Below are 23,490 nucleotides of genomic sequence, written 5' to 3'. Positions count from 1 at the left end.
CCTACCCTGACTCTCTTCCTGGTGGGAGGGGCTTGCGTGCTTCACTCAGAATGTTCTGGGCAAGCCTTAGATTCTGGTTGCCTGCGTGTCATGGTTGCAGGGAGCAAGCTAACCCTGTATGCTTCAGGGGAAGGAATTGGGCCAGCTGTGGAAATCCTATCCCAGCCCTGGGAGTTGGGGCCAGCACTTTGGGCGGGCTGTGAGACTGAGTGCTGCTCGGTGTGCAATGCCCAGTAGTCAGCATCACAGAGGATCCCCTCAGATGCCCCACCAGCAGAGAGGGGAATGAAGGCATGCCTCATGGAACTCACAGGGGTGGGTGGAATTTGGGGACCACGAAGAGGGCAAGCCGAGGCTGCCTCAACCTGCAGGGTCAAGCAAGGAGAGAGAGAAGCCTCTCTGTCCAGCCTCTGACTTCCTGCTGGTATCTTCCCTTGCTCAGAGAGCCAGGGGGAGTCTGCCCACCTGGTCAGTTCCAGTACAGGGCAGGGCAGGACAGAGCTGCAGGGGTCCAGGTGGCCCAGAGAGAGACAGAGAGAGTGGAGGCCACATTTCATCTTTGTGTCTTTCCTTTCTTTCTTTCTTTCTTTCTTTTTTTAAGATTTTATTTATTTGACAGAAAGAGAGAGAGAGAGAGCACAAGCAGGCAGAGGGAGAGAGAGAAGTAGGCTCCCCATCGAGCCAGAAGTCTGATGCAGAACTCTATCCCAGGAAACTGGGATCATGACCTGAGCTGAAGGCAGCCGCTTAACCAACTGAGCCACCGAGGTGTCCCTTTGTGTCTTTTCAAAGCCAGCTTTCCTTCCCAGTCCAGAACCTGTTTCTTCAACACTTGTAAGTGCCTGGTCTTGCACTGGATGCCATCCCATCATGAGGACGGCAAACGAACAAACCAGCAAACTCTAGGAGGGAGGTAGAAGCCTGGTTTTGGAGCAGAAACCAACAGACTGCAGCAGGAGCTCTCTAGGCCTCGCCCCTGTACCATTCCTCTAGGAGGTGGTAGTCACAGGCCTATAGAAAGGGTATCAATGCCAGATGTTTGCACATGGACTTTCTTACCTTCCTTCTTTAGACTTGCTCGGCCCATTTGGTGTGGGAAAGAGTTCTCGTATTGGATGTCTACAAAACCCATTTTCCTCAACTTTACAGGAATTGAGGGATTTGGGGGGATAATCTTGACATTTCCTGCCCACTCTTAGAAGCCTTTCCACTTGGCCAGCAAGCACTCCTTGGAAGCCAAGAGCTCTGTGTTGAGGCCACCTTGCGGGTATAGTGGAGCCCTTGCCAGTGCTGCTGCCTCCCAGAGCCTGGAGTTCTGCAGGAGTGGTGTGCCAGGGTTGGAGCCATTGGGTCTGCCCGGTTTCTCTGGGCTGAGCTGGGTCTGGCACTCCCAGGCGTGGTCCTGCTAGGATGGTGTTCAGATCTCAGAGGGAGCTTCTAGCTGGTCTCATTTCTGACCTGTAAACAAAGCCTGCAAAATAAGAGGCCCCTCATGTGTGAACCGGCTAATTAATCTGACTGACTTAGAGGAATGCATAGCACCCCAGCCTCCTTTGTGAAGATTAGCACTTTTTGAGGAAGTGCAAGTCTGTCAGGACAAAGCAACACAGAGTTGTGCCCCTGATTTGGGGAGAACAGAGGGATACTGGGCCAGGCTGCCTTCCCACATCTACCCCCCATGTAAACAAGGAGGGAAACTGCAGGTTAGCACTCACTCCGAGCAGGTGGGCGAGAAGCCAGGAGCCCTCACAGGTGGGTCATGGTTCCAAGGACGGTGGGAAGGATGGCTCAGGGGCCTTGTGGACGGAGCTGGCACACAAGGCTCCTGACCACCTCTAGAAAGACAGGGACAGAGGTTAGGCAGCATCCTGGGCATTCTCTTTGATGGTGACCCAGCTTCTCTTTTGATAACTGACCCATAGAAACTGACCCCAACTCTTATAAGCAGAAGAGAATTAAAAGCAAGCCATAGGGGGATAGGGACGGAGTTTGGAAATGGGGTGCCTTGGAGGACCCTAGCCAGAGCCTTAGGAAGCTTTGTGGGCAGTGTTCAGGGTTCTGGGGTCGGGTGGGGGCTTAGGTTGGCAGCACTGTGGTCCTGTACATTCCAGAAGTGCATCACTTTGGGTGAGCTGATCCCTACCCTCCCCACCCAGACTCCTTATTAACAGTTCTTCTAGACTGTTCCCAGAGGCATGGCTGTCCCTAGGGTGTGCAGGAGTTCCAGGCAAATATTTTTTTGCAGGGCCCTTGTCTATATATAACAATATGATTAAAAATGTATTACAAGCTCCTTGAGCCTGGGTGGAATATCGTGAGATATTGACGCAGGTTTAGAGGAGCAGGGGAGAAGGGGTGCTAACCCTTCTGTCTCCTGTCTCCATCAGTGCCTGCAGAAATCCTCGGTGCACACACACTGTCTCTTCTGTCAGGTCCAGAAACCATCACTCTGAGTTCTTTATTGTCAAGTATGCTGCTCCTGGCTAATTTCATATTTGTATTTCCCACAGCAGGCAAAAAGGGTAGCAATACAGTTGTTATTCACAACGCATGGCTCTCTGGAACCTGCCTGTCTAGAGACACTGTGGTTCTCTTGCCCCAGCATTCCCAAGTATTCAGTTAGTGTATTCAGTTTGTGCTGCCGATCGTGTGTCTCCTGACTGGGCTTCATCCATCTGCCTGGGAATGCTGGTCTTTGGCTCTGTCGAAGGCTGTTATTGTGTTTTATTGATGATGATCACTGCTGCAGATCTGGTCCAGAGGATGCAGGAAGTGTGAACCGGTGTTTGTTTCTGGTCATGTCCCATTTGCCGTTTGGAAATCTCTAGCATCAGTTGAATGGACCACACATCTTCCAGTCACATCCTCCCTGCGGTCCTCTGGCTGCACTCCGATAACAGGAGTCCAGAGCCCGGAACTCATTCTGTGTCTGATGTGAGCGAGAGTCACCAAAACAACGGTGTCAGCACTGCTCTGGTGGTTCAGTCCCATACCTGTCCATGAAGGAAATACCCTTTTGGCCGGTGGGAATGGCTTGTTCACCTAAGACCCCAGGACAACCTAGCAGGCATGAATCCTGGAGCTCCTGGGGCATCCAGGGGGCCTCATGCACCATTTGGAGGGCTGGAGAGTATCCCCAGGGGAGTAGCAGGGCACATGTGGGTAGGAATCAGGCATGGGCCTCTGCCCAAGGGCACTGCTTTGGCCACACTTTTTTTCTTGGTGTTCCTGGAATGCCCTGGGCTCATTTCCTCCTAAGGGCCTTTGCACTTGCTGCTTCATGCCCTGGAAGTCATTGCTTCTGCAGGGCCTACCCCTGGACGTGGGGATATAGCAGCCACGCCTGGTGCCTCTGTTCCAGGGGGAGGTGGCCAGCATGTGCCCAACAGGCAACCAGTGAATGATGAAGAATGTATCGGCCAGAGGGTGCTGAGAGTGGCCTCAGGGGCAATCTTACATTTACATGTTTAAAGTTTGGGTGATGGGCATTTGGAGGGCACATGATGTGTTGAGCACTGGGTATTATATGCGACTGATAAATTATCGAACACTACATCTGAGACTAGTGACATACTATATGCTGGCTAATTGAATCTAAATTAAAAAAAAATAAAAAAATAAAAATAACTTCAGACCTAGAGCAAAGTCACAGAGACAACATGGAGATTGCCTGTAGTCCCTTCACCCCGTTTCCCCTAGCATTACCATCGAACCGAACAGTGATGGAAACCAGGCAGTTCTCATGGATATGATGTTCTACCATCACTGGGACTCTGGACTGCATCTGACTCCTACCCATCTTCCAGCTCCTGTTTTTTTTCTGGCTCAGGAGCCCATGCAGGATTCCATGTGGTGTTTGATTGTTGTGTCTCCTTCGCGTTCTCCAGTGTGAGATCGTTGCTCTGTTGGGCACTTTTGAAGGGAACGGGTCAGTTATTTTTGTGGAGTGGGCCTCCATGTGGATTTGTCCAGTGTATCCTCAGGTCAGACTGACTTTATGCATTTGGGGCAGGAACGTCCCGGAAGGCATGTGCGCTCTGCAGTGTGTCACGTTGGGGTATGTGATGGGGACTTGTTCTGCTGCTGGCAGAAGTGGCCCTCATCTCTTTGAGGACCCCTGCTGTCATCCTCAAACCGCAAGGGATTCTCCTCTGTAAATGTGCTGTTTTTCCCTTCCTAATTCATAAATGTCTCCTGGGAAGATACTTTGAGATTATGCAAATGTTTGTTTATCAGCATACTTTCTCACACTAATTCTTAGCATCCGTGCATGGTCCTTATCTGTGGCAATCCTTACTGTGATGTTCACCCTAGTGATCTTGTATTTCCATCATTCCTTCTACGTCAGTTAACTGAACCCACTGTGAGGACGAGCTGCTCCTCCTGCTCCATGTATTGGTCCATTATTTATTTATACCAGTGTGGACTCATGGATGTTTATTTTATTCTGTGGGTTATAACCCATTCCTATCATTATTTATTGTGTTGTTTAAATTGTCTCAGATTTGGCAAGTGAGATTGGATCCTCTGGCCTTTAGCCACACTTCGGTGTGATTTAAAAAAAATTTTTTTTTTCATTGTGGTAAATTACACTTAACATAACATTTATCATCTTAACCCTTTTTATGCATGCAGTTTAGTGGTGTTAAGCATGTTCACACTGTTGTGCAACCACCACCCCTGTCCATCCCCAGAACTCTTTCCATCTTCTGAAACTGAAACTCTGTCCCTCTGAAACAGTAACTCCTCATCCCCCCTCCCCATATGTTGGCAACTGCCACTCCCCTTTCTGTCTCTAGACGTTTGATGACTCAGAGTACCTCACATGAGTGGAATCACACGGCCTCTGTGACGGGCTTCTTCCCTTAGCACAGTGCCCCCCTAGGATCATCTGTGTCGTGGCGTACTGTAGAATTTCTTTTATTTTGCAGGGTGAATAGTATTTCATTGCAGAGTGTACATAGTACATTCTGCTTGTTTCTTCATTCATTGATAGACACTTGGATTGCTTTCACATCTCTGCTATTTTGTGAATACTGCTGCTGAGAACATAGGTATATAGATATCCCTTGGACAGCCCGCTTCCCATTCTTTTGGGCATATACCTGGAAGCAGAATTGCTGGGCCATATGATAATTTTATTTTTACCTGTTCGAGGGACTGCCGTACTGTTTTCCACAGCAGCTGTTCCATGTCACCTGGGAGGTGAGGCAAGCTAGCCCTGAGGAGGGTGCACTGCTGCAGGTGGAGCCCTGGAGGAGGAGGGGCAGCAGCCTGGGGACAGGAGGGGACAGCCTGGGGTGCATGTACTCTGAAGCCCCCGGGTCTAGAGCTGCCACCAGCTTACCTGCCCAGCCTCCAGCGGAGGCCCCGAGAGCCCAGGCGCGTCATTGCCGGTGGGCGGGCTCTGCTGTCCTGCATGGATGCCAGGCAGTGCCAGGGGTGTCTGTGGGGCAGGGATTTGGAGGAGGGAGGGGTACTGGACATTTGCCTGCTGTCACCTTTCTAGCCCTGAGACTCTGCCCTCATCTCCTGGTGTGAGGCTTGGTGGCGTGGTCCCCTGTGGGGAGTAAGATCCCACAGGGCGCCTGATCCTACGTGTCCTCCTCCCCTGAGTGCCCTGCAGCCATGTCTGGTGAAGGTTGGGCTCACTGAGCCTGCCTTTATCCTGGATGTGGTGCTTTTGGTCATTGCTGGCCTTGCTGCTCTGGCTCCATGTCTAGGCTCCTGCAGCCCACAGAGTGGCCCCAGGCCACGTGGGCTGCCATCCTGGCTCTGGAATTAGTGAGCATCCCAAGGTTGCTGGTGCTGGAGCCCAGCACTTCACTCTGGACAACACTCGGCAAGTGAGGACAGAGCATGGGGAGCGTCTGAAGGCCCACAGAGCATCCTGGCCACGGCCCAGCGATCCTGGCCCTTATAGCCCTGGCTCTTCCCAGAAATAAACCAGACAAGATCCCTCGTCAGATGGCATGGCCTGATTTTTGTTTTGGGAAATCTGGACTCGAAGGGGCAGCAGAGAGCCTCAGGCCCTGGGAGGGCTGCCGGCCCCGGGAGCGGCAGCTGGGCAGGCGGGCAGAGGACGGTCGGCGGTCAGCCTGCCCTGGATACCGCGGCAGGCCCCAGAGATCTGAGCAGGAACAGAAGCCGGGATTGAAGGAAACCAGCCAGGCTCTCTGTGCCTGTGAGGACAGGAGATGTCCAGAAAGGGGCTGGCAGCCCATGGACCCAGGGAAGGGGCAGCCTGTAGTGAAAAGCATAAGCCAGGCTCTTTTGCTGAAAAGATTCCAGACCTGGGGACCCGGCACATGTGGGCACAGAGGTCAGGTCTCCTCCATTCCCAGTCTCACCCTCTCAATCCTTCCTTTGACCTATGGTAGAAACAAGCTTAGGGAGAGGAGGAATGAGGAAGCATTGCCCAGCGAGGCCTGCATTTTCCCCATCAGGGCTTCTGTGTCTGTTCTACCTCTGTGAGGCATAGCCGCCAGGCAGTACATCTCTCCCTCACCATTCTGAGCGTGGCCTAAGGTCCCTGCTTCCTGCTGTGGCCTTAACTGACTTCCCCTGTCCCTACCCCGACCACCTGTGTGAAGGGCTGTTCCTGTGGGGGCCAGCTGCCCAATAGCTCCCTGTGGAGAAGCCCTGCCCACCAAATGAGTCTTTGGCCACCAACCAGGCCACTGGACCCTTGGTGAGCCCATGTCTTCCCTCTGGCCAAGTGGACCCTCCTGGAGGAGCAGCACATGGCCTCCTGGACCCCTGAGACTTGGGACTTCCTCTTGTATAATGCTGCGCATCTAGAATTGCATTCCCTTCCAACAGCTATGTAGGCTCAGCCTTGGGATTCCCAGGAGACCCTGGGGTGTGGGGACCATGTGAAGAGCCGGTGGCAGGAGCCCTGGCTAACCTCTGGGGGTCAAACCAGCATCTCCGCAGGAATGGAGGAGAGATGCCTGCCTGGAGCTGCCCTCAGTGGGGCTCTGGAGCGGAGCTCCTGCTGGTTCCTAGAGAGGGGGCTTGGAAGGTTGGGTCCTCCCCCCTGCTCCTCTTGCATTGACTGTGCCATATTCCCATGCCCCTGGGCCTGTACCCTCTGCTCTGTGTCACAGGGGCTGGAATGTCCACTCCAGGAGAGGGAATGTTGGGAGCTGCACATGGCCAGCCTTGGGCATGCTCCAACTTCACTGGAGTCAAATCTTTCTCCTTACCTGATTCAGGGGGTGACCTGCCCAGGTGGTCCCCTCCTTCCTGCTGTCTGGAGTGCTCCTTGAACAGCAGCCCCGCTCAGCTCTGTCATTTCAGGACCCAGGGGCCACCCAACACCCCTGCCAGCAGCCGGCACTGCATTCAGGTGACATTGGAGCACAGAGGCTGTTCCAGGCTGAATTGTGTCCCCACCCCCTATTCCTGTATCAAAGTCCTAGCCCTGGACACCTCAGAATGAGACTTCATTTGGAGATAGGGTTTTCCCAGAGATTAATTAAGTTAAAATGAGGTCACACTGGGCTCAATATGACTGGTGTCCTTATAAGAAGAGGAAGTTTGGGCACAGACTCATACAAAGTAGTGACCATGTGAGGACACAAGGAAAAGGTGGCCAAGGAGAGGAGGCCTCAGAAGAAACACCTTGATCTTGGGCTTCTAGCCTCCAGGATGGTGAGAAGTACATTTCTGTTGCTGAAGTGGCCCAGACTGTGGTACTTAGTTGTGGCAGCCTGAGCAGACTAAGATAGAGGTGCTGGAGGGGGCATTGGCCCTGCTGTCTTGAGGGAAGGTATGTTGGCAGTTTTCTCAGGGCAGTGTAGTTGGCAGACGCAGAGCGAGCCTAGGTGAGTTCTGAGGAATGATCCTGGGGTCCTCAGGCCTGTGGGCCCTGCAGTAGGACTTTGTGGGTTTTGCTTACCAGGGTGAGTCTTCTGGGGGTTTGGGATGGCTGGGTGGCCATGTCTGTGGGTCCCGGGGTTCTCTGGGTGCACATGGCTGGTGACACCTTGGCCCCAGGTCCCTGTCACCAGTTAACATCATTTATGGGGGTGTCAGCCCCTTCACAATGATCCTTAGTACCCCAAATAACACATATTTAGAAAGAAAGCTTACATTGGTACTGCTAGACCAGTGCCCCTGCCCCCTAGCACCTTGACCCACCCCTGCACGTTCTGTCGGGACCAAGCTGGGGTGGAGGAGCTCAGAAGTGCTGGCTCCCAGCCAAGTCAGGACTGTTGGAAGGGTAGGTGTGCATAGACTTCAAGGAGGTAGGGAGGCCTAATGGGCAAGGATGTTGGATTCCAGCTGGTATGTGTGTTGTGGGGACTGGGCTGCCCAGGGAAGATACTGTTGAAGGAAGGGACTGTCAGCAGAACCTTGAACAAGAGCTGGGATCTTATTTTGTGAGCTCTCCTCCACTTCATGTCTCAAGGCCACAGTCTGCTGGGGCCCAGCTGGTGAGATATGGGAGCTCAGAAAGAAAAATTCCACTTTTTGATATTTTGGCAAATGTTCCTGCAGCAAGAGTCATTTTTCTTTTTTAGTGGAGAGTGCCTTGTTATTTATGTGAATGTTAATTTGTGACTGGGGACATTCCCTGATGTGGTCTTCGTGCTGAGCGAGACCTGGGAAATGTCAGCTGGAGCATCTGTCAGGGATGGGTATCAGTTCTTGTGATAGATGGGCAGGCCTGTCGTGGTCCCAGGGTCTGAGCCTGACCCACTGACCTTTCTGCCTTCGCCAGGCTGGGAAGCCAGTTCCATTTCCTGGAGGCCGTCTGTGGCGCTGATGTGCTCAGAGGCTAAGTATGGGACAGTCTGGACTCTCACAGGCTGGACAGGCCAGCTCCCATGGGAGCCATCCTGGTGCTGCCTTGTTTAGTGGGAAGACTGTCAAGCCAGCCCCTGCACTGGTTCCGGGAGGCACTTTTGCCGGCATCTTGTCTATCCTATTTTACTCCCTTAGCTTTCTCTTCCTGCCCCCTCTTCCTTTCTTTGAACCCGTTGATACAAGTCCTTCGTAAACATCTCAAAAAATACAAAAAATACCAATAAAAAAGCAGAACCCACCGCAAACCTTAACACTGTTAATTCTGTCACACATTTCCAGGCCCTTTTCATTTCATGTAAATGATAATGATAATAACCGGCTAGTGTGCTAGGCACTGTGCTGAGTGTTATATCTCATTTAACCCTCATATCAGTTGTGCAAATACCATTACCCTCATTTTGCAGCACTGAGGCTGAGAGTCCACACAGCCAGCGCCGAGGTCAGCATTGGAATTGAAGGAGAGTGACTTGGTGGTCATGCCTTTATTTGTTAGGCTCAGCTAACATTTGGCACAGAGATATATGTGATTTTACCTAAGAGCATCATACTGGCACTGGGCCGCCCTTTCTTAGTCAACAGTACATCATGGATGTATTTGTTCTTTAAGTGGTAGAAAGTCTCATCTGCAAAACTCTTCAGACCTAGCATAAATTTGTAAAATCTGGAACTTTTTTGCGAGTCAAAGAGATTTTTGAAAGCAATCTGACCATTTACATTTATTGTTAAAACAAATGTGTTGTTGTTACTTCGATCATCTTATTTACTTTTTTTGTTTTTCTGTTCTTATGTTGTTTTTCTAGTCTTAGATATTTACTATATAATCAAATCTCCTTCATTTCCAGGAATTTGGAGGGTATGTATTAATTTTATAGGTTGTGGCTTTTCTAATTTCAAATGAGATTCTTAAACTAGTAATGATCAACTGTAGCAGCTTATCAGTAACTGTTGATCTTTCTATGGAAGATTAAGAAATTTATTGCAATTAAGCTACTTCTTTTATCCCTCCTGGGCCCTCTCTTTCATTTTTATTGACTTGTTTTGACAGTTTTTGCCCCAACTTATTTAAGTTGAATTAGGAATTATTTTTGATGTTGTATAGCTTTCCTTTCCAGAATGTACAGTAAAATATCTGGTTTGTAATCATAATTATCACAGTGGAATGGATGCAGAGGCCAGTTCTGATACTTTCAATCTGTGATTTCCCTGTTTGTGGAAACTTGATTTTGAAATCAAGCCTGGGTTGCATAAAGTAGCAAGAGAGGAATGATGGGGGAGGGGTATAAAGCACAGCTGAGACAGATGCCATGGAGAGGACTCTGTCCATCAGCAGAAGTGGGGCAGAGTGCCTCCTTGTCCCCTGCTCCTGGAGTCTCTTGACTTGCTCAAGGTCATGCACCTAGTTAGTTTGCAGAGTTCTGGTTCCCATCCCAATCTCTTGCTGTTTAAGGCAGTGTTCTCTCAAGGCCATTGTTCACTAAGCATTAGGCAAGATGGATAAATGTGGCCCAAAACAAGACATTAAAAAAAAAAAACGCCGGATCCTATCAAAATACCAGCTGGCTTCTTGGCAGAAACTGACAAGGTGCTCCCTAAAGTTTATATGGAAATATAAGAGACCAGAATAGTCAAAACAACATTGAAAAAGAACAGAACAAAAAGAACCCTTTCTAATTTTCATACTTACTACAAAACTACAGTAATCAAGACTGTGTAGTACTGGCAGAGGGATAGATGTACAGATCAACGAAGCAGAACTGAGGATCCAGAAATAAATCCTCACATTGGTTTTTGACAAGGATGCCAAGACGATTCAATGGAGGACAAAATTGTCTCATCAACAAATGGTGCTGAGACCGTTGGACATCCACATGCAAAAGAATGAATCTGGACTCCTGCCTCATACCCTATAAAAAATTAACTCAAAATGGATTATAGATCTAAAGGTAAGAGCTAAACCTCTTAACGAATAGAGGAGTAGGTCTTCATTCTTTTGGATTAGGCAAAACCTTAGATAGGACACCAAATCACAAACAACAAAAGAAAAATAAATAACTTGGATGTAAGAAACACCCTTTATAACTTAAAAGAATACTATCGTCAAGGAAGTGAAAAGACAACTTACAAAATGAGAGGAAATGTTTGCAAATCCAGTAGGGTCTTGTATCTAGCATATGTGAAAAACTTTTACTAGTCAATGAAAAGATGAAAATAATCCGATTGCAAAATGAGCAGTGGGTCTGAGTAGTCATTTTTCCAGAGAAAAGAAACATGGCCAATAAGCAGATTCATCACATCTTCCGTCACCAGGGAAAGTTGCATCAGAACCCCAGTGGGATGCCACTCCACACGAGGTTGGCTAGAAGAAACAAGATAAGTGAGAACAAGTGTTGGCTGTGGAGAAATCAGAAGTGCTACTTCCTCACTCCCTGCCGGTGGGAACGTAAAATGGTGTGGCTGATTTCAGGAAACAGTGTGGCATAGGGTTACCCTGTGACCTAGCAATTCCACTTCTAGGTATATTCCCACGAGAAATGAGAACCTCTGTCCACACACAAAACTTGTGCGTGAATGTTCAAAGGAGCATGATTCACAGGAGCCAAAGAGTTGAGACAACACAAAGGTCTATCAACCAGCGAATGGATAAATAAAATGTGGCATATCTGTACAAACAGAATATTAGTTGATAATAAGACAGGAATTTAAGTCTTGACATATTTTACATCATGGGAATCTTGAAAATATGATGTTAGGTGAATGAAGCTAGCCACAAAAGATCACATACTATATGATTCTGTTTATAGGACATGTCCAGAATAAGCAAATCTGTAGAGACAGAAAATAGATCAGTGGTTTCCACACATTTGTGCATATGTGGGGGGAGACATTGGGGGATTATGGGAGTGACTGCTAATGTATACGGGGTTTTTTTCGGGGAGGGGTGATAAAAATGTTCTAAAATTGATTGCGGTGATGGTTGAATTATATGCTTTGTAAGTGGGTGAATTGTATGATATGTGAATTATAGCTCAGTAAAGCTGTTATGTATTAAAAAAGCACAAGTCTCACAGTGAGAAAGTTATTCCTCTCTCAATTCTATTTTAAACTTTCAGATTGAGTCAAAGAGAGGCTCAGTTTAATGCTAACAGGTCTTTAATGCCTCTTTAATTTTTCTGGAACAGAGAGAGATCAGGATTCAGGCTCAGAGTCTTAGCCTACAGCTAGCATTTAACAAAACTGGTTAAGGTGAGAGTTGTGATGGTGATGAAGAGAATGTGGGAGCTTGGTGTCCCTCCACCACTGGATCTCCTGTGGGCTGGTGTTGGGGGGCAGGCCTGTGTTCCCAAGCCTACTCTGCCCCACTGGGAGATCTGATCTAGTAGTTTAACTTCCTTGAGCCTTAGGCCTTAGAGTCTCTTAGAAATGGAGTGACCCACCTTATGGAATTTTAGGGAGGTTTGAAATGGCATCATATTTGACCTTTGTAGAACACCTGGTGTACAGTGGGGACTCAAGCCCAGGTGTCACTCAGATACCAGCACACCCCTTAGGAATGAAGGGCCAAGGCTTGCCACATTGAGGCACAGAGTGGGGAATCCCAGGCAAGGAGTGGGGCACGTGAAGTTCTGCTCAAGGATGGATAGTGAGCTGCTGTGGCCTGCAGGGAGGCCATGGCCTTTCTTTTGTAGGCAGAGATAGTGGTCCAGGGGAGGAGAGGGTTTTCTGCTCTTAGCTGTTTGTTTGGCATCTTTGTACTGGAGCTCTCGTAGATCCTGTTGGAATTACGGAAAGATGACCTGTGCCTAATTCACAAGTCACCTGGCCCAGCTCCTCACTTTGCTGATGAGGGAACTAGGTTGCAGAGGGCACAGGACTGGCCTCACACCAGGATTTGAAGCTAGCTCTTCTGGCTGTGTATCCGGTGTTTGCTCCAGCAAAGACTGGGCTGGTCTTTGATCCCAAAGAGAGGGCTTGTCTCTCCCTCCTTCCTGTCCTTCAAGGTGGGGTTCAGCTTTCCTTAGCACCCAGCTGGGTATGGAGATTGGCATTGGGGGCACATGTCTGTTGGGACTTCATGATTTTGAGCATCGGAAACCAAACTTGAGCAGTTTTGGACAAAAGAGGGATTTTCTTGGAGCAAAGTTATCTTGAGGAGCCTGAAACCAGGCCCAAGAAAGGGCAGGGCCTGCTGGGTGAAGTTATCAAGGCTCTATGGTACACAGGCTCAGGACTGGGGTACTCAGTGACCTGTCTGCAGTCACTTGACTGGGGAAAACACTACAAGGCCTGGCTCTGGTGACAGCCTCCCCTCCAACTTGGTGGGGTGGGGGGGACAAACTCTAGCCTGCACACTGTGGTAAGGAGGGCTCCCCATGAGGAAGGAGGGTTGGATAGCATATGGCAAGGGCCTGACAGGGGGCTGCCAAATGAGGCAGAGAGCAGGGGAGGCAGGGACTCTGCCCCAAGGGCGTCCACAGACGGAGTCTTCCAGAAGGGGTTGTTCTGGAAGGTGCAGAGCATAGTGGATGGAGGTGCAGGGGAGAAGACAAATGTTTCTGTGGGCTTGTTCTTGCTTGCTGGTGCCCAGTGCCCCCCACAGATGGCTGGTGCTCCTTTTGGAAAAGTAGAAAAATGAGTGTGTAGAACATACCCTATGGGGCTGAACTGTAAAGGAGCCCCGGCTGGTTGGGACAGAGTGGCTCGAACCCCATGGGGCTTTAGTTCTGACGCTTGTGTGTGGTGGTTGGGGTCTAGTGCCCCCACCCCCATAAAGCCTCAGGACCACCCTCGTCTTCCCTAGGTGGCTGGGAGGGGAAGGATGTCCTAGAGATGACGGATCCCATTTTGGCAGTTCACCCACTAGACCATCATTATAAAAAGGGAGGAGAGAGGAAGGGATTTGGTTGTGTCAGAGCTAAAATAGCTCCAGGAATGGAAACCTTACCACATGCCAGCATTTGGGGGGATTCCTGTGGCAAGTACACGTGTGTATGTATGTGTGTGTGTGTGTGTGTGAGTGTGTGTGTGTGTTCACCCAAAGTCAAGCTTTGGGTGACAGCAAGCTGATGCAGACATGTGCTGCCTCGTTCTCTGTCAGAGTCTGGATCCTTCTGTGTTTGGACCAGCTTCTTTCTTTTTTTTCTATTCTTAATTGTCCCTGCTGCAACCTTGACAGGCACCTGACAGTCTTGGTACGGGAGGTTACAAGAATGACAAGATTGAGCGACAGCCTTGGTCCCCGTCACACCCACGTGGGATTCTGCTGCATGACCCAGCCTGTGGCTCCCACTGAAGGAGCTGGTGAGGACAGTGACCTGGCTGCCCTGTGGAGGGGAACAGGAGGCACGCTTGCTTCCCAGTGAGACCCTGGCTCTCAGAATGTCAGTGTTGTGAACACTTTAAAATTCAAAGTAACAGGAAATCTGTTAAGCCTCTAGATTCTTATAAATTTTTTTAACTCTTCGTTTTCCTTCCTAGTGACTACTTTGTCATAAACCAAACAGCAAAGGAACAGAGCTTAGGGCCTAGAAGGAAGGAATAAGGCAGCCATCTGATAATCCACCTGGTTCAGAGAACTAGTGAGTTGATCTGATGACTAAAGAGCCAGGTTCCAGGCCCCTGCAGTAGCACCTGAGTCCTCCCTGTGAACCTCCCTCCTGGATGGGGTGGGTAGACAGTCACAGAATTTAAGAGCAGAGTGGATTTGGGGTAAGAGCCAACAGGGTGTCAGCGCTGCCAGGGGACACCAGGCTGGACAGACACATGTGGCTCCTGACTTAGTGCCCTTCAGACCAGTGTGTTTCAGGGACTTCTTTCATATTTATTAAATGGGGAGAAGAAACAGATTCTTATTAATAAAAATTTCATGTAGAAACAGATACACTCGCTACTAGCAGTAGGGAAGTCAAGAGTCCTGGAAAAAACTCCGTAAAACAGAGCCCACATTCCATACCTTGCTCTCTTGTCAGTTGTCTTTTGCAGATTTTGAGACAGATGCATAATTAAGATTCTTGAAAATCAGGCAAGGAAATCAGCCCCACTTGCTTTCCGAAGAGCCCCTCACTGGGCTTATTCTGGCCAATGGTCTGGATGGGTGACCCAATGCTGGTCTTAGGTAGTCATGCACTGGTCCTGGGCCAGCAGTGCTGGTTTCGAGGTGGGCAGGCTGTGCAGTCTCAGATGGTCAGCCTCTGGACTCAGCGCAGTCAGCCACTGGTCTTGGGGCAGGGGCCACCCATGCTTATCACTCTGACATCTGTGTTTGCATCCCACCATACCTGAAAGGGATGGGTTGATGCCAGTGAGGAATGTCTGACTTGTCCGTTCGTGAGTCCTGTCAGTTAGAGGTCTCTGGTTTCATGAGGAAATCTGAGTAACCTGGCATCATACTTCATATTGATCTCAGTGAGCTTTAGTGCCCTTCAGATGGGCATTTGGGAGGGTCCCTGCTAGGAAGCTGGGCCAGTTAGGGCCCTGGTTTTCTGACGCTGGCAAGGCCCAAGACAGCATCCAATAGATTCAATGCTCTTGGGTCAGTCTGCCTGGAGGCCAGCTAGGGAGGAGATCCTGAGCCCTGGCATGGAGGGAGACCTCTAGCTGTCCTGGGATCTCCAAGGCCAGAGAGGGCTGCTCCTCACCAGATTGAATTTTGTGTTATTGCCACATTGGGTCCCTCCAGAATAAACCCCAGCGCTGTAGGCCTGTGGCATAGACGGCCCCCAGCCTGGGATGCAAGGGTCCCTCTAGATGAGGGGGGTTGCCTTGCTGTTTGCTGATGTCCTGTCCTAATTGCCATAGTAGGCCTGGTCTGGCCCAGGAGCCCACCCAGGAGATGCTCCTTCCACCTGGGGCTGGGGTCTGATTCCTAGACCCTGTATGTCCCTGGCACCCCTTGGTCTCAGTTCTTTCATTTGGAGAGCAAGCAGATAGATGTCATCACGTGGATTGCAGAGCACCTATGCCCTTGTTCTGCGGCCCAGGCTGCATGTGCTCCTGCAGCAGCCATGTGAGGGGCAGGGGTGACCAACTCTGTTTATAGGCCCAGGAGGCCTTTTTGTCTTGGCTGAAGTCACCTGGCCAGAGAGCAATGGTGCTGGGATCCCGGAACACCGCAGTCCATTCCCACTTGTGCTTGAATGGTTCTGTTAATAAGATGGTTTGAGACACTAATCTGCCCCCAAACCACAAACACAGGCGATGTCAGTGGCACTAGAGAGGAAGTAACTGATGCTCTTGTCCACCTCACCCACATGACGGTAGAAGGGTATGGCCCATGGTGTCCCAGCCCTTCCTGTCTGTGTCTCAGAAGACATGTCCCATTGTTATGGGGTTATTTATTCACTCATCTGCAAGCACATGCTCACTCCCCGTGTGGCCTGCAGGACCCTGTGATCTAGGCATGAATCAGAGTGTGGGGGCCTGCAGAGTTCCCTTGGGCCTGACCTCCTCTCTCTCCTCCCACGGACTGGTGACCTTGGCACCCCAGTCTTGGCCCCCCTAGTTCTGGCTCCTACACTTCCTCTGCATCTTGGACCCCTTCCCTGGAAGCTCAAGATGCTGAAAACCCATGTCTTCAGCGGGGCTGCTGCTCCTGCTTCTCTCATCTTGTGCCCCTTAGAGAATGGCTACCTCCTTCCTCCCACTGCTCACCGGGACTCTGTATTAGTTTCCTGCAGCTGATATAACACATTACTGAAAACAAGAGAAACTTATTCTCTCATAGGTCTGGGGACCAAAGTCAAGGTGTTGGCAGGGTTGTGCTCTCTCTGGAGGCTTGAGAAGAGAACGTGAGGGAACTCCTGGCCAGTACCAGCTCAGCTCGTGTGTCAGATGGGCAACAGGAACTGCCAGCTTTTCAAGTGTTTTTGAGAGAATTTGAAAATCTGGTCGTTTATGTGAAATCCTCTGATTCTTAAGTTGGAGCAACTAATTTAAGCTTTTAAAAAGCTCTGTGTGAGGTCACCAAGTTGGCAGAGGAGGAGATTCAGGCTCCATCCCCCAACAAAGATGAATAATTAGGCAGCTGTCCACAAACAACATCTCTGGGAGAGCCCTGGAGTCCACTTAAGAAATTTCAGCAACACAGTAGAACAAAAACCCTGAGAAAAACAGTGCAAGACGAGAAGGAAGGCGGCTTCATGTTGTTTACGTCATCTCGTCCCCCAGGCCAGCACTGCTCAGTGCCAAGAGGGAACTCCACAGCACGGAAAAGTTTCCCATACCAGGAAAGGGAGAGTGGGGTGAGCAAGCAGCTTCCCCAGCCTCTGACTGGGTGATGAACAAAGGACTAGAAACCATGTCACCCCATCCAGAAACCAGTGAAGCTGAGATGTATAGAGATAGCTAGGAACAAGAAGGGCAGGGGTTACCAGCATGAGAGGTGACCACGGTTCCCGGTTGTCTGCTGCGCAAGGGACACCAGTAGCTTTTGCTGCAGAGAAAACTGATGGCCAGCACAGCTGCTGCGGACCTCTGCAGATTTTCCTGCTGAGTTTTCACCCCACAGGCTTTCATGTTCATAGAAATTAGCTGCTTGAATTCCTCTGGCTCCCTCCTCCCATCCCCTTGAACATGATATCTGCATCAGCAGCCTTCCCGGGCCTCTGTGGTTGCATAAGTGCAAAACACCAGCCTAGACCTTATGGCTGACCCCCCACGGCTAGGTAAACACAGGGCTAGCCCCTCCAGCTGTGCACAGTCATTCCACTGACCTGACACGTGGCGTCAACCTCCACTGCCATGTGTGGACCTGTGGTAAGACCCTGCAGCCATGGGAATGCACATGGACAGCCAGGTTGTTGGTAAATGCTGGTGTGACTATAGTTGCCTCTGGTTCTTGCTGCTAGTCCTGGTGCTTGTCACATGTGTATCTGCAACCAGACCTCGCCACTACACAGACACCTGCAGCTGGTCCCCACATCTGAGTGTGTGCATACTACCAACTCTGGCCACCACCACTGCCTGCCCTGGTCCCTAGCCACTGGACCTCAGAGGTGCCACCCCAGGAGTGCCTGTAGCCATTGCAGACCCCTGCAGTGCTCACCAAAGACTATGCGGTTGTCGATGTCTTGGATCCTAGTAGCCTAAACCAAGGGGACATCATGTCCTCCCTACCCACCCTGCCTTCCCCTCAACTCAGAGCCACCACACACCTCCTGCTGTTGATGCCCTGCTTTTGCCCACTAGATCTGAGGTCCCAGCATGCTCCCACCTGCAGGGGAAGGTCTTTCCTTCCTGAAGTCAGTTCACAAAGTCTGAAAGTGCACAGAAACCTTTGCAAGAATCAGAAAAATGTGACACCATCAAAGGAACACAGTGACTCCCAGTAACTGATCGAAAAGGGATGGGGATGCATGAATTACCTAATAATTCAAAATAATTGTTCCAAAGTTGCTCGGAGAGCTTTAAAGAGAGCACAGTTTAACAAAAACCAAGAAAACAATATAATAACAAAATGAAAAGTTGAACAAAGAGATAGAAAACATGAAAAAGAACCAAACAGAAACTTGGAGCTTAAAAATACAATGATGGAAGTGAAGAATTCAGTAGAGAGTGTCAGTAGAAGACTGGACCATGTAGAAGAAAGAGTCAGTGAACTAGAAGGCAGATAATTTTAAATTATCCCGTCAGAGGAGCCAGAGAGTGAAAAGGAACGAGGAAAGCCTGTGGGGCTTAGGAGACACCATTAAGAGAAACAGTCTACATATTATTGGAGTCCCAGAAAGAGAAGAGAGGAGAAAGGGGCAGAGAGTTATTTAAAGAAATAATGGCTGAGAAGTTCCTAAACCTGGGGAGAGATTTGGACATCCAAGTTCATGAAGATCACCCCGAAATTTCAATCTAAAAAGATCTTCTTCAAGACACATTATAATAAAACTGTTTAAAATCAAAGACAAAGAGGTATTTTCAAAAGCAGCAAGAGAAAAAATTTCTCTCCTACAAGATAGCCCCCATAAAGCTCTCAGTGGATTTCTCAGCAAACATTTTGCTGGCCAAAAGAAACTGGGAGGATATATTCAGAGTGCTGAAAGGATAAACAAACAAACAAAACACAAACTACCGACAAAGAATACTTTATATTGCAAAGTTGTCCTTCAGAAATGAAGGCGCGATACTTTGCCAGCCAAGCAAGAGCTGAGGAGAGCTCATCCCACCAGACCCACCTTATAAGAAATGCTGAGAGTTCTTCAAGCTGAAATAAGAGTGTGCTAATTAGTAGCATAAGATCATGTGAAGGGGCACCTGGATGGCTTAGTCAGTTAAGCGTTTGCCTTTGGCTCAGGTCATGATCTGAGTCCTGGGATCAAGTCCCACATTAGGCTCTCTCCTCAGCAAGGGGTCTGCTTCTACCTCCCTCTGTGAGTGTGCTTTCACTCTCTCATTCTTTTGCTCTCTCTCCAAAGACTGAAATCATACCGAGTAACTTTTCTAATTACAGTGGTATGAAACTAGAAATCAACAACAGGAGGAAAACTGGAAAATTCACGAATATGTGGAAATTAAACAACACATTCTTGAACAACCAGTGGGTCAAAGAAGAAATCAAAAGGGAAATTGAGAAAATATCTTGAAACAAACAAAAATGGAAACACAGCATACCAGAACTTCTATAATACTGCAGAAGCACTTCTAAGAAGAAAGTGTATAGTGATAAATACCTATGATAAGAAAGAAAGATCTCAAATAAGCAACTGTTTGCAACAAATACAAACAGAATATTGAGAAGCTATCTGCACTTCTGTACTCATTACAGCATTATTCACAGTAGGCATGAGAGCAACCTAAATGTCCATCTGTAGATGACAAGTTGATAAATGTGGTCTGTATATACCTTCATAAAGAAGGAGATCCTGCCATTTGGGACAACATGGATGAAACTGGAGGATGTAATACGAAGTGAGAGAAGCTAGCCACAGAAAGACAAACATAGAATCAAAAATACTCAAACTCAGGGCACCTGGGTGGCTCAGTTGGTTAAGCCTTTGACTCTTGATTTCAGCTCAGGTTATGATCTGCTTGTTGTAGGATCGTGCCCCTTGTAGGGCTCCCCACTCAGTGAGGAGTCTGCTTGGGATTCTCTCTCTCCCTCTCCTTCTGCCCCTCCCCCCACCACGTTCTCTCTGTCTCTCTCTCTCTCAAATAAATAAATAAAATCTTTATTTTTTAAAAAAAGATTTTATTTATTTATTTGACAGATCACAAGTAGGCAAAGAGGCAGGCGGGGGCGTGGGGGGGGGAGTAGGCTCCCTGCCTAGCAGAGAGCCTGACTCGGGGCCCGATCCCAGGACCCTGGGATCATGACCCATGCCAAAGGCAGAGGCTTCAACCCACTGAGCCACCTATGCACCCCTAAATGAATCTTTAAATAAGCACTCAAACTCCTAGCAGGTGGAGAATAGAATGGTGGTTGCCGGGGGCTGGGGGGAGGGAAGAATGGGAAGTAATGGTCAAAGGGTACAGAATTTCAGTTACACCAGGTAAGTTTCAGAAATCTGTTATATAGCACAGTACCTATAGCTAACAATGTTCTATCACATACTTAAAATTTTCTCAGAGGTCAATACTATATGAAGTGTCCTGACCAGGAAAAATATGGTGGTAAAGGGGGTAAGAGGATACTTTTAGAGGTGGATATGTTTATGCCCTTGACATTGGTGGTGGTTTCATGAGTGTGTGCTCATTCCCAGACTCATCAAGTTGTATACATTAACTATACACATCTTGTTACATGTCAATTATATCCCAATAAAATGGGTAAAAAAAAAAAACCCCAAAACCCGAGTGGGTCATAAATGTGTGATCTCAAGGAAATACACCTGTAGGTCGACATAGTGGTGGCCCCCAATGTGAGACCATCAGTTTATGGATAATAGATGGAAAATCAAAAACATGGGAGCTAGACAGGGCAGTGATGGCTGGCGGGCCCAAGGGAGGGTAGGGCTGTGCGCCTGTGATTGGGGGCAATGGCAGTTGGGGGGATCTGAGCCAGGTGTTGAAGAGAGAATGGGAGTTTACCAGATGGCCAAGGTGAGGAGGGCCAGCTGTGAGGGCAGTATTGGCAGGATGGGACTGTCCCAACCACAGGGGTAAGTTGTGTGAACCAGAGGCTGGGAGGGCAGTGGCAGACTGAGGGCCTTGGCAGCCAGAGTACATACAGAACAGCCAGCGGGGACAGGGGTCCAGTGAGGGCTGTCCAGCAGGGAAAGGCTACAGCCTGTCTTGGGGAGGCAGCAGGTCAGTTGCTGTAGAGTCTGGGCTGGTGCCCAGTGGAGGAAGGGATAGATGCTGGGGGCACAGGGACTCTTCTTGTCAGCTGCAGGGGTGCATGCTCCATCGGGGGCGTCCACTGCTCAGCAGCACGCACTATGGTTAGCCTGTGTTTTTTTGTTTTTTGTTTTTTAATGTTTTGTGACCTCTATGTAGTTATTTTTATTGCTGTTTAAATGTTTTTTTTTTTTTTCTTTTTTAAGATTTTATTTATTTGTCAGAGAGAGAGTACAAGCAGCGGGAGCAACAGGCAGAGGAAGAAACAGGCTCCTGGCTGAGCAAGGAGCCCGACGCAGGGCTTGATCCCAGGACTCTGGGATCATGACCTGGGCCAAAGGCAGATGCTTAACCATCTGAGCCACCCAGGCATCCCAGTCAGCCTGTATTTTACAAGGGAAACTGGAATTCCAGTTTTGAAACATGAGATGTCATCATTTTGAGTGTTGGGTTTAGAACTTTGAAAATACTGTGTGGGTCAACCTGAACATGTCTGTGGCAGATTCAGTCCCCAGTTGGCAGTTTGGGCCTTTGTCTTGGATTTTGGGCTTCTGGGTGGTGGGGTTGGGGATGGCTCAGATAGAGCTTCTTCCCCGATGGGGCTCACCACCATCCAGGGCTCAGAGACTAGAAGAGCTCTGCAGAAGGGACTCTGGGATCACCCGTCTGTGCCCTCGCTGGCCCAGTTCAAGCCTGCCTAACAGGGGTGCTGGGAAAGATCCTTGTCCGTCTGGTGGGAGGTCCCCCGGGACCCTCCTTGCTGCTGCCCATCCTTGGTCTGCTGTGCTCTGGGAATTTGAACCATTTCGTTTTTGCCCTGCAGGCTGGCCTGATCCGTATGGAGGAGGAGGAGTTCTTCATCGAGCCCCTGGAGAAGGGGCTGGCGGCCAAGGAGGCTGAGCAGGGCCGTGTGCATGTGGTGTATCGCCGGCCACCCACCCCGAGGCCCCCTCCTCTGGGGGGACCACAGGCCCTGGACACAGGTAAGGCTGCTTGGTGAGCCCAGCCCCAGTTGTCCCCCTGGGGACCCCAGGCACCCCTTTTGGAGGCCTGGTCTTAGGCCGAGCTTGAGCCCTGCTCTCATTGACCACAAGGAATGGTGGGGGTGCTGCAGAGCCGGGGGGGTGGGGGGGCTCTGCTGTCACTGCACATGGGCCGCAAGCTGGCAGGTCTGGGACCTCCATAGCTGGCAGTGGAGGCTGACCAGGGGCCCCATTCTGCTGCTTGAGGTCCCAGTGCCGGGGAGCAGGGGAAGCACAGAGTAGGCCGGCACCTGGGCCCGTGTCCCGTGCCCATGTCTCTGATCCTGTGCCTGTAAAGAAGATGTCTGTTGGTCTCACATGGCCTCCCTCTTCCTCTGTGCAGACCACCTTCCCTGCAATCACGACTGACCACCCCTCCCTAGCTGCTCACAGAGAAAGGCCCCAAGCTGTCCTCTGGCCCTATTCAGACCCTGCTTCCTCTTAGAGACATGTGTCAAAGGGAGGAAGGGGAAGGAAGTGCATGACAAAGACCCCAGAGGTGCCCCCATGGCCTCTGCAGCCTGTGCACAGACTCAAATGGTTTTTTGGCTTTTTTTTTTTTTTTCCTTTTGAGACTTAGAACCAAAGTGCACTCTGGGCCCAGGAGCATGGAAGGAGCTTCTGGGTGGGCCTGGTGATAGCCCCTGGCTGCAGCCTCTCAGATCTCAAGCCCAAACCTCCCCCGCATTCTTGGGATCTTGGGTTCCAGGCTGCAGGGAGGCCAGGTTGGGGTCAGACCATGGTCCTAGCCGACCTCATGGTCTTCGGGCCCCAGGGACCAGATGAGGCTGCCTTGCCTATGCCCAGTCATTAAGGGCTGGGCTCAGCCCTCAGCTTCTGGCGCTGGCCCCCTAGCTGCAGGTGGCCAGGGCAGGTGATAGCAGCAGGTCCTGGAGGCCTGGGTCTTGGGTCAGGCTCACCTGCATGTTGGCTGAGAACCCCAGAGATCCCCTCAGACCAGCCCAGCCATGCTGTGATTTGTTGGGGCACTCCCATCACCCCAAACATCCCTGGCTCATTTATTTTAGGTCTCTCGTTCTGACTTCCCAGCTTGACAGATAAATTGGGTGCAGGCCGGCAGGGCATCATTCTAATTTCAAGGAGTGGTGTCAGATACTTTTGCACAGAAATTGTTCCATCAGGAAGCCCAGCGCTGTCTAGAGCCAATCAATACTTTGGGCAGACCCTTTTTCCCAGGTGATGAATTGCCCATCTGCCAGGCCTTCCTCAGCCTCAGCCTTCCTGCCTCTTTCCTACCCTTGGGCTTCTCCGCAGGGGGAGGAATGGAGAGTCACCACGTAGGGTGAGGGTAGGGGTGAAAGTGGGGCAGTGGAGGTGCTCCAGACCAGGGGTCAGGCTGACACTGGCCGGCTGCCCTCGGGCACATTTGGGC

General features: G+C 49.9%; 1 protein-coding gene across 1 annotated transcript in view; it reads left to right on the top strand.

Annotated features, from left to right (window-relative positions):
* Positions 1-23,490, top strand: part of LOC111158889 (ADAM metallopeptidase with thrombospondin type 1 motif 2) — a 219,053-nt gene that overhangs the window by 49,827 nt on the left and 145,736 nt on the right. Inside the window, exon 3 of the mRNA XM_022521186.1 lies at positions 21,899-22,058. Within this exon, the coding sequence (XP_022376894.1) occupies positions 21,899-22,058 (160 nt within the window). The remainder of the gene's footprint in view (positions 1-21,898; positions 22,059-23,490) is intronic.

The sequence above is a fragment of the Enhydra lutris genome, unplaced genomic scaffold (genome assembly GCF_002288905.1).
Source record: "Enhydra lutris kenyoni isolate GAN:26980312 unplaced genomic scaffold, ASM228890v2 scaffoldscaffold64, whole genome shotgun sequence".
Taxonomy (NCBI): domain Eukaryota; kingdom Metazoa; phylum Chordata; class Mammalia; order Carnivora; family Mustelidae; genus Enhydra; species Enhydra lutris.
The sequence above is the reverse complement of the archived record's forward strand: the minus strand, read 5'-3'. Positions and strand labels throughout refer to the sequence as shown.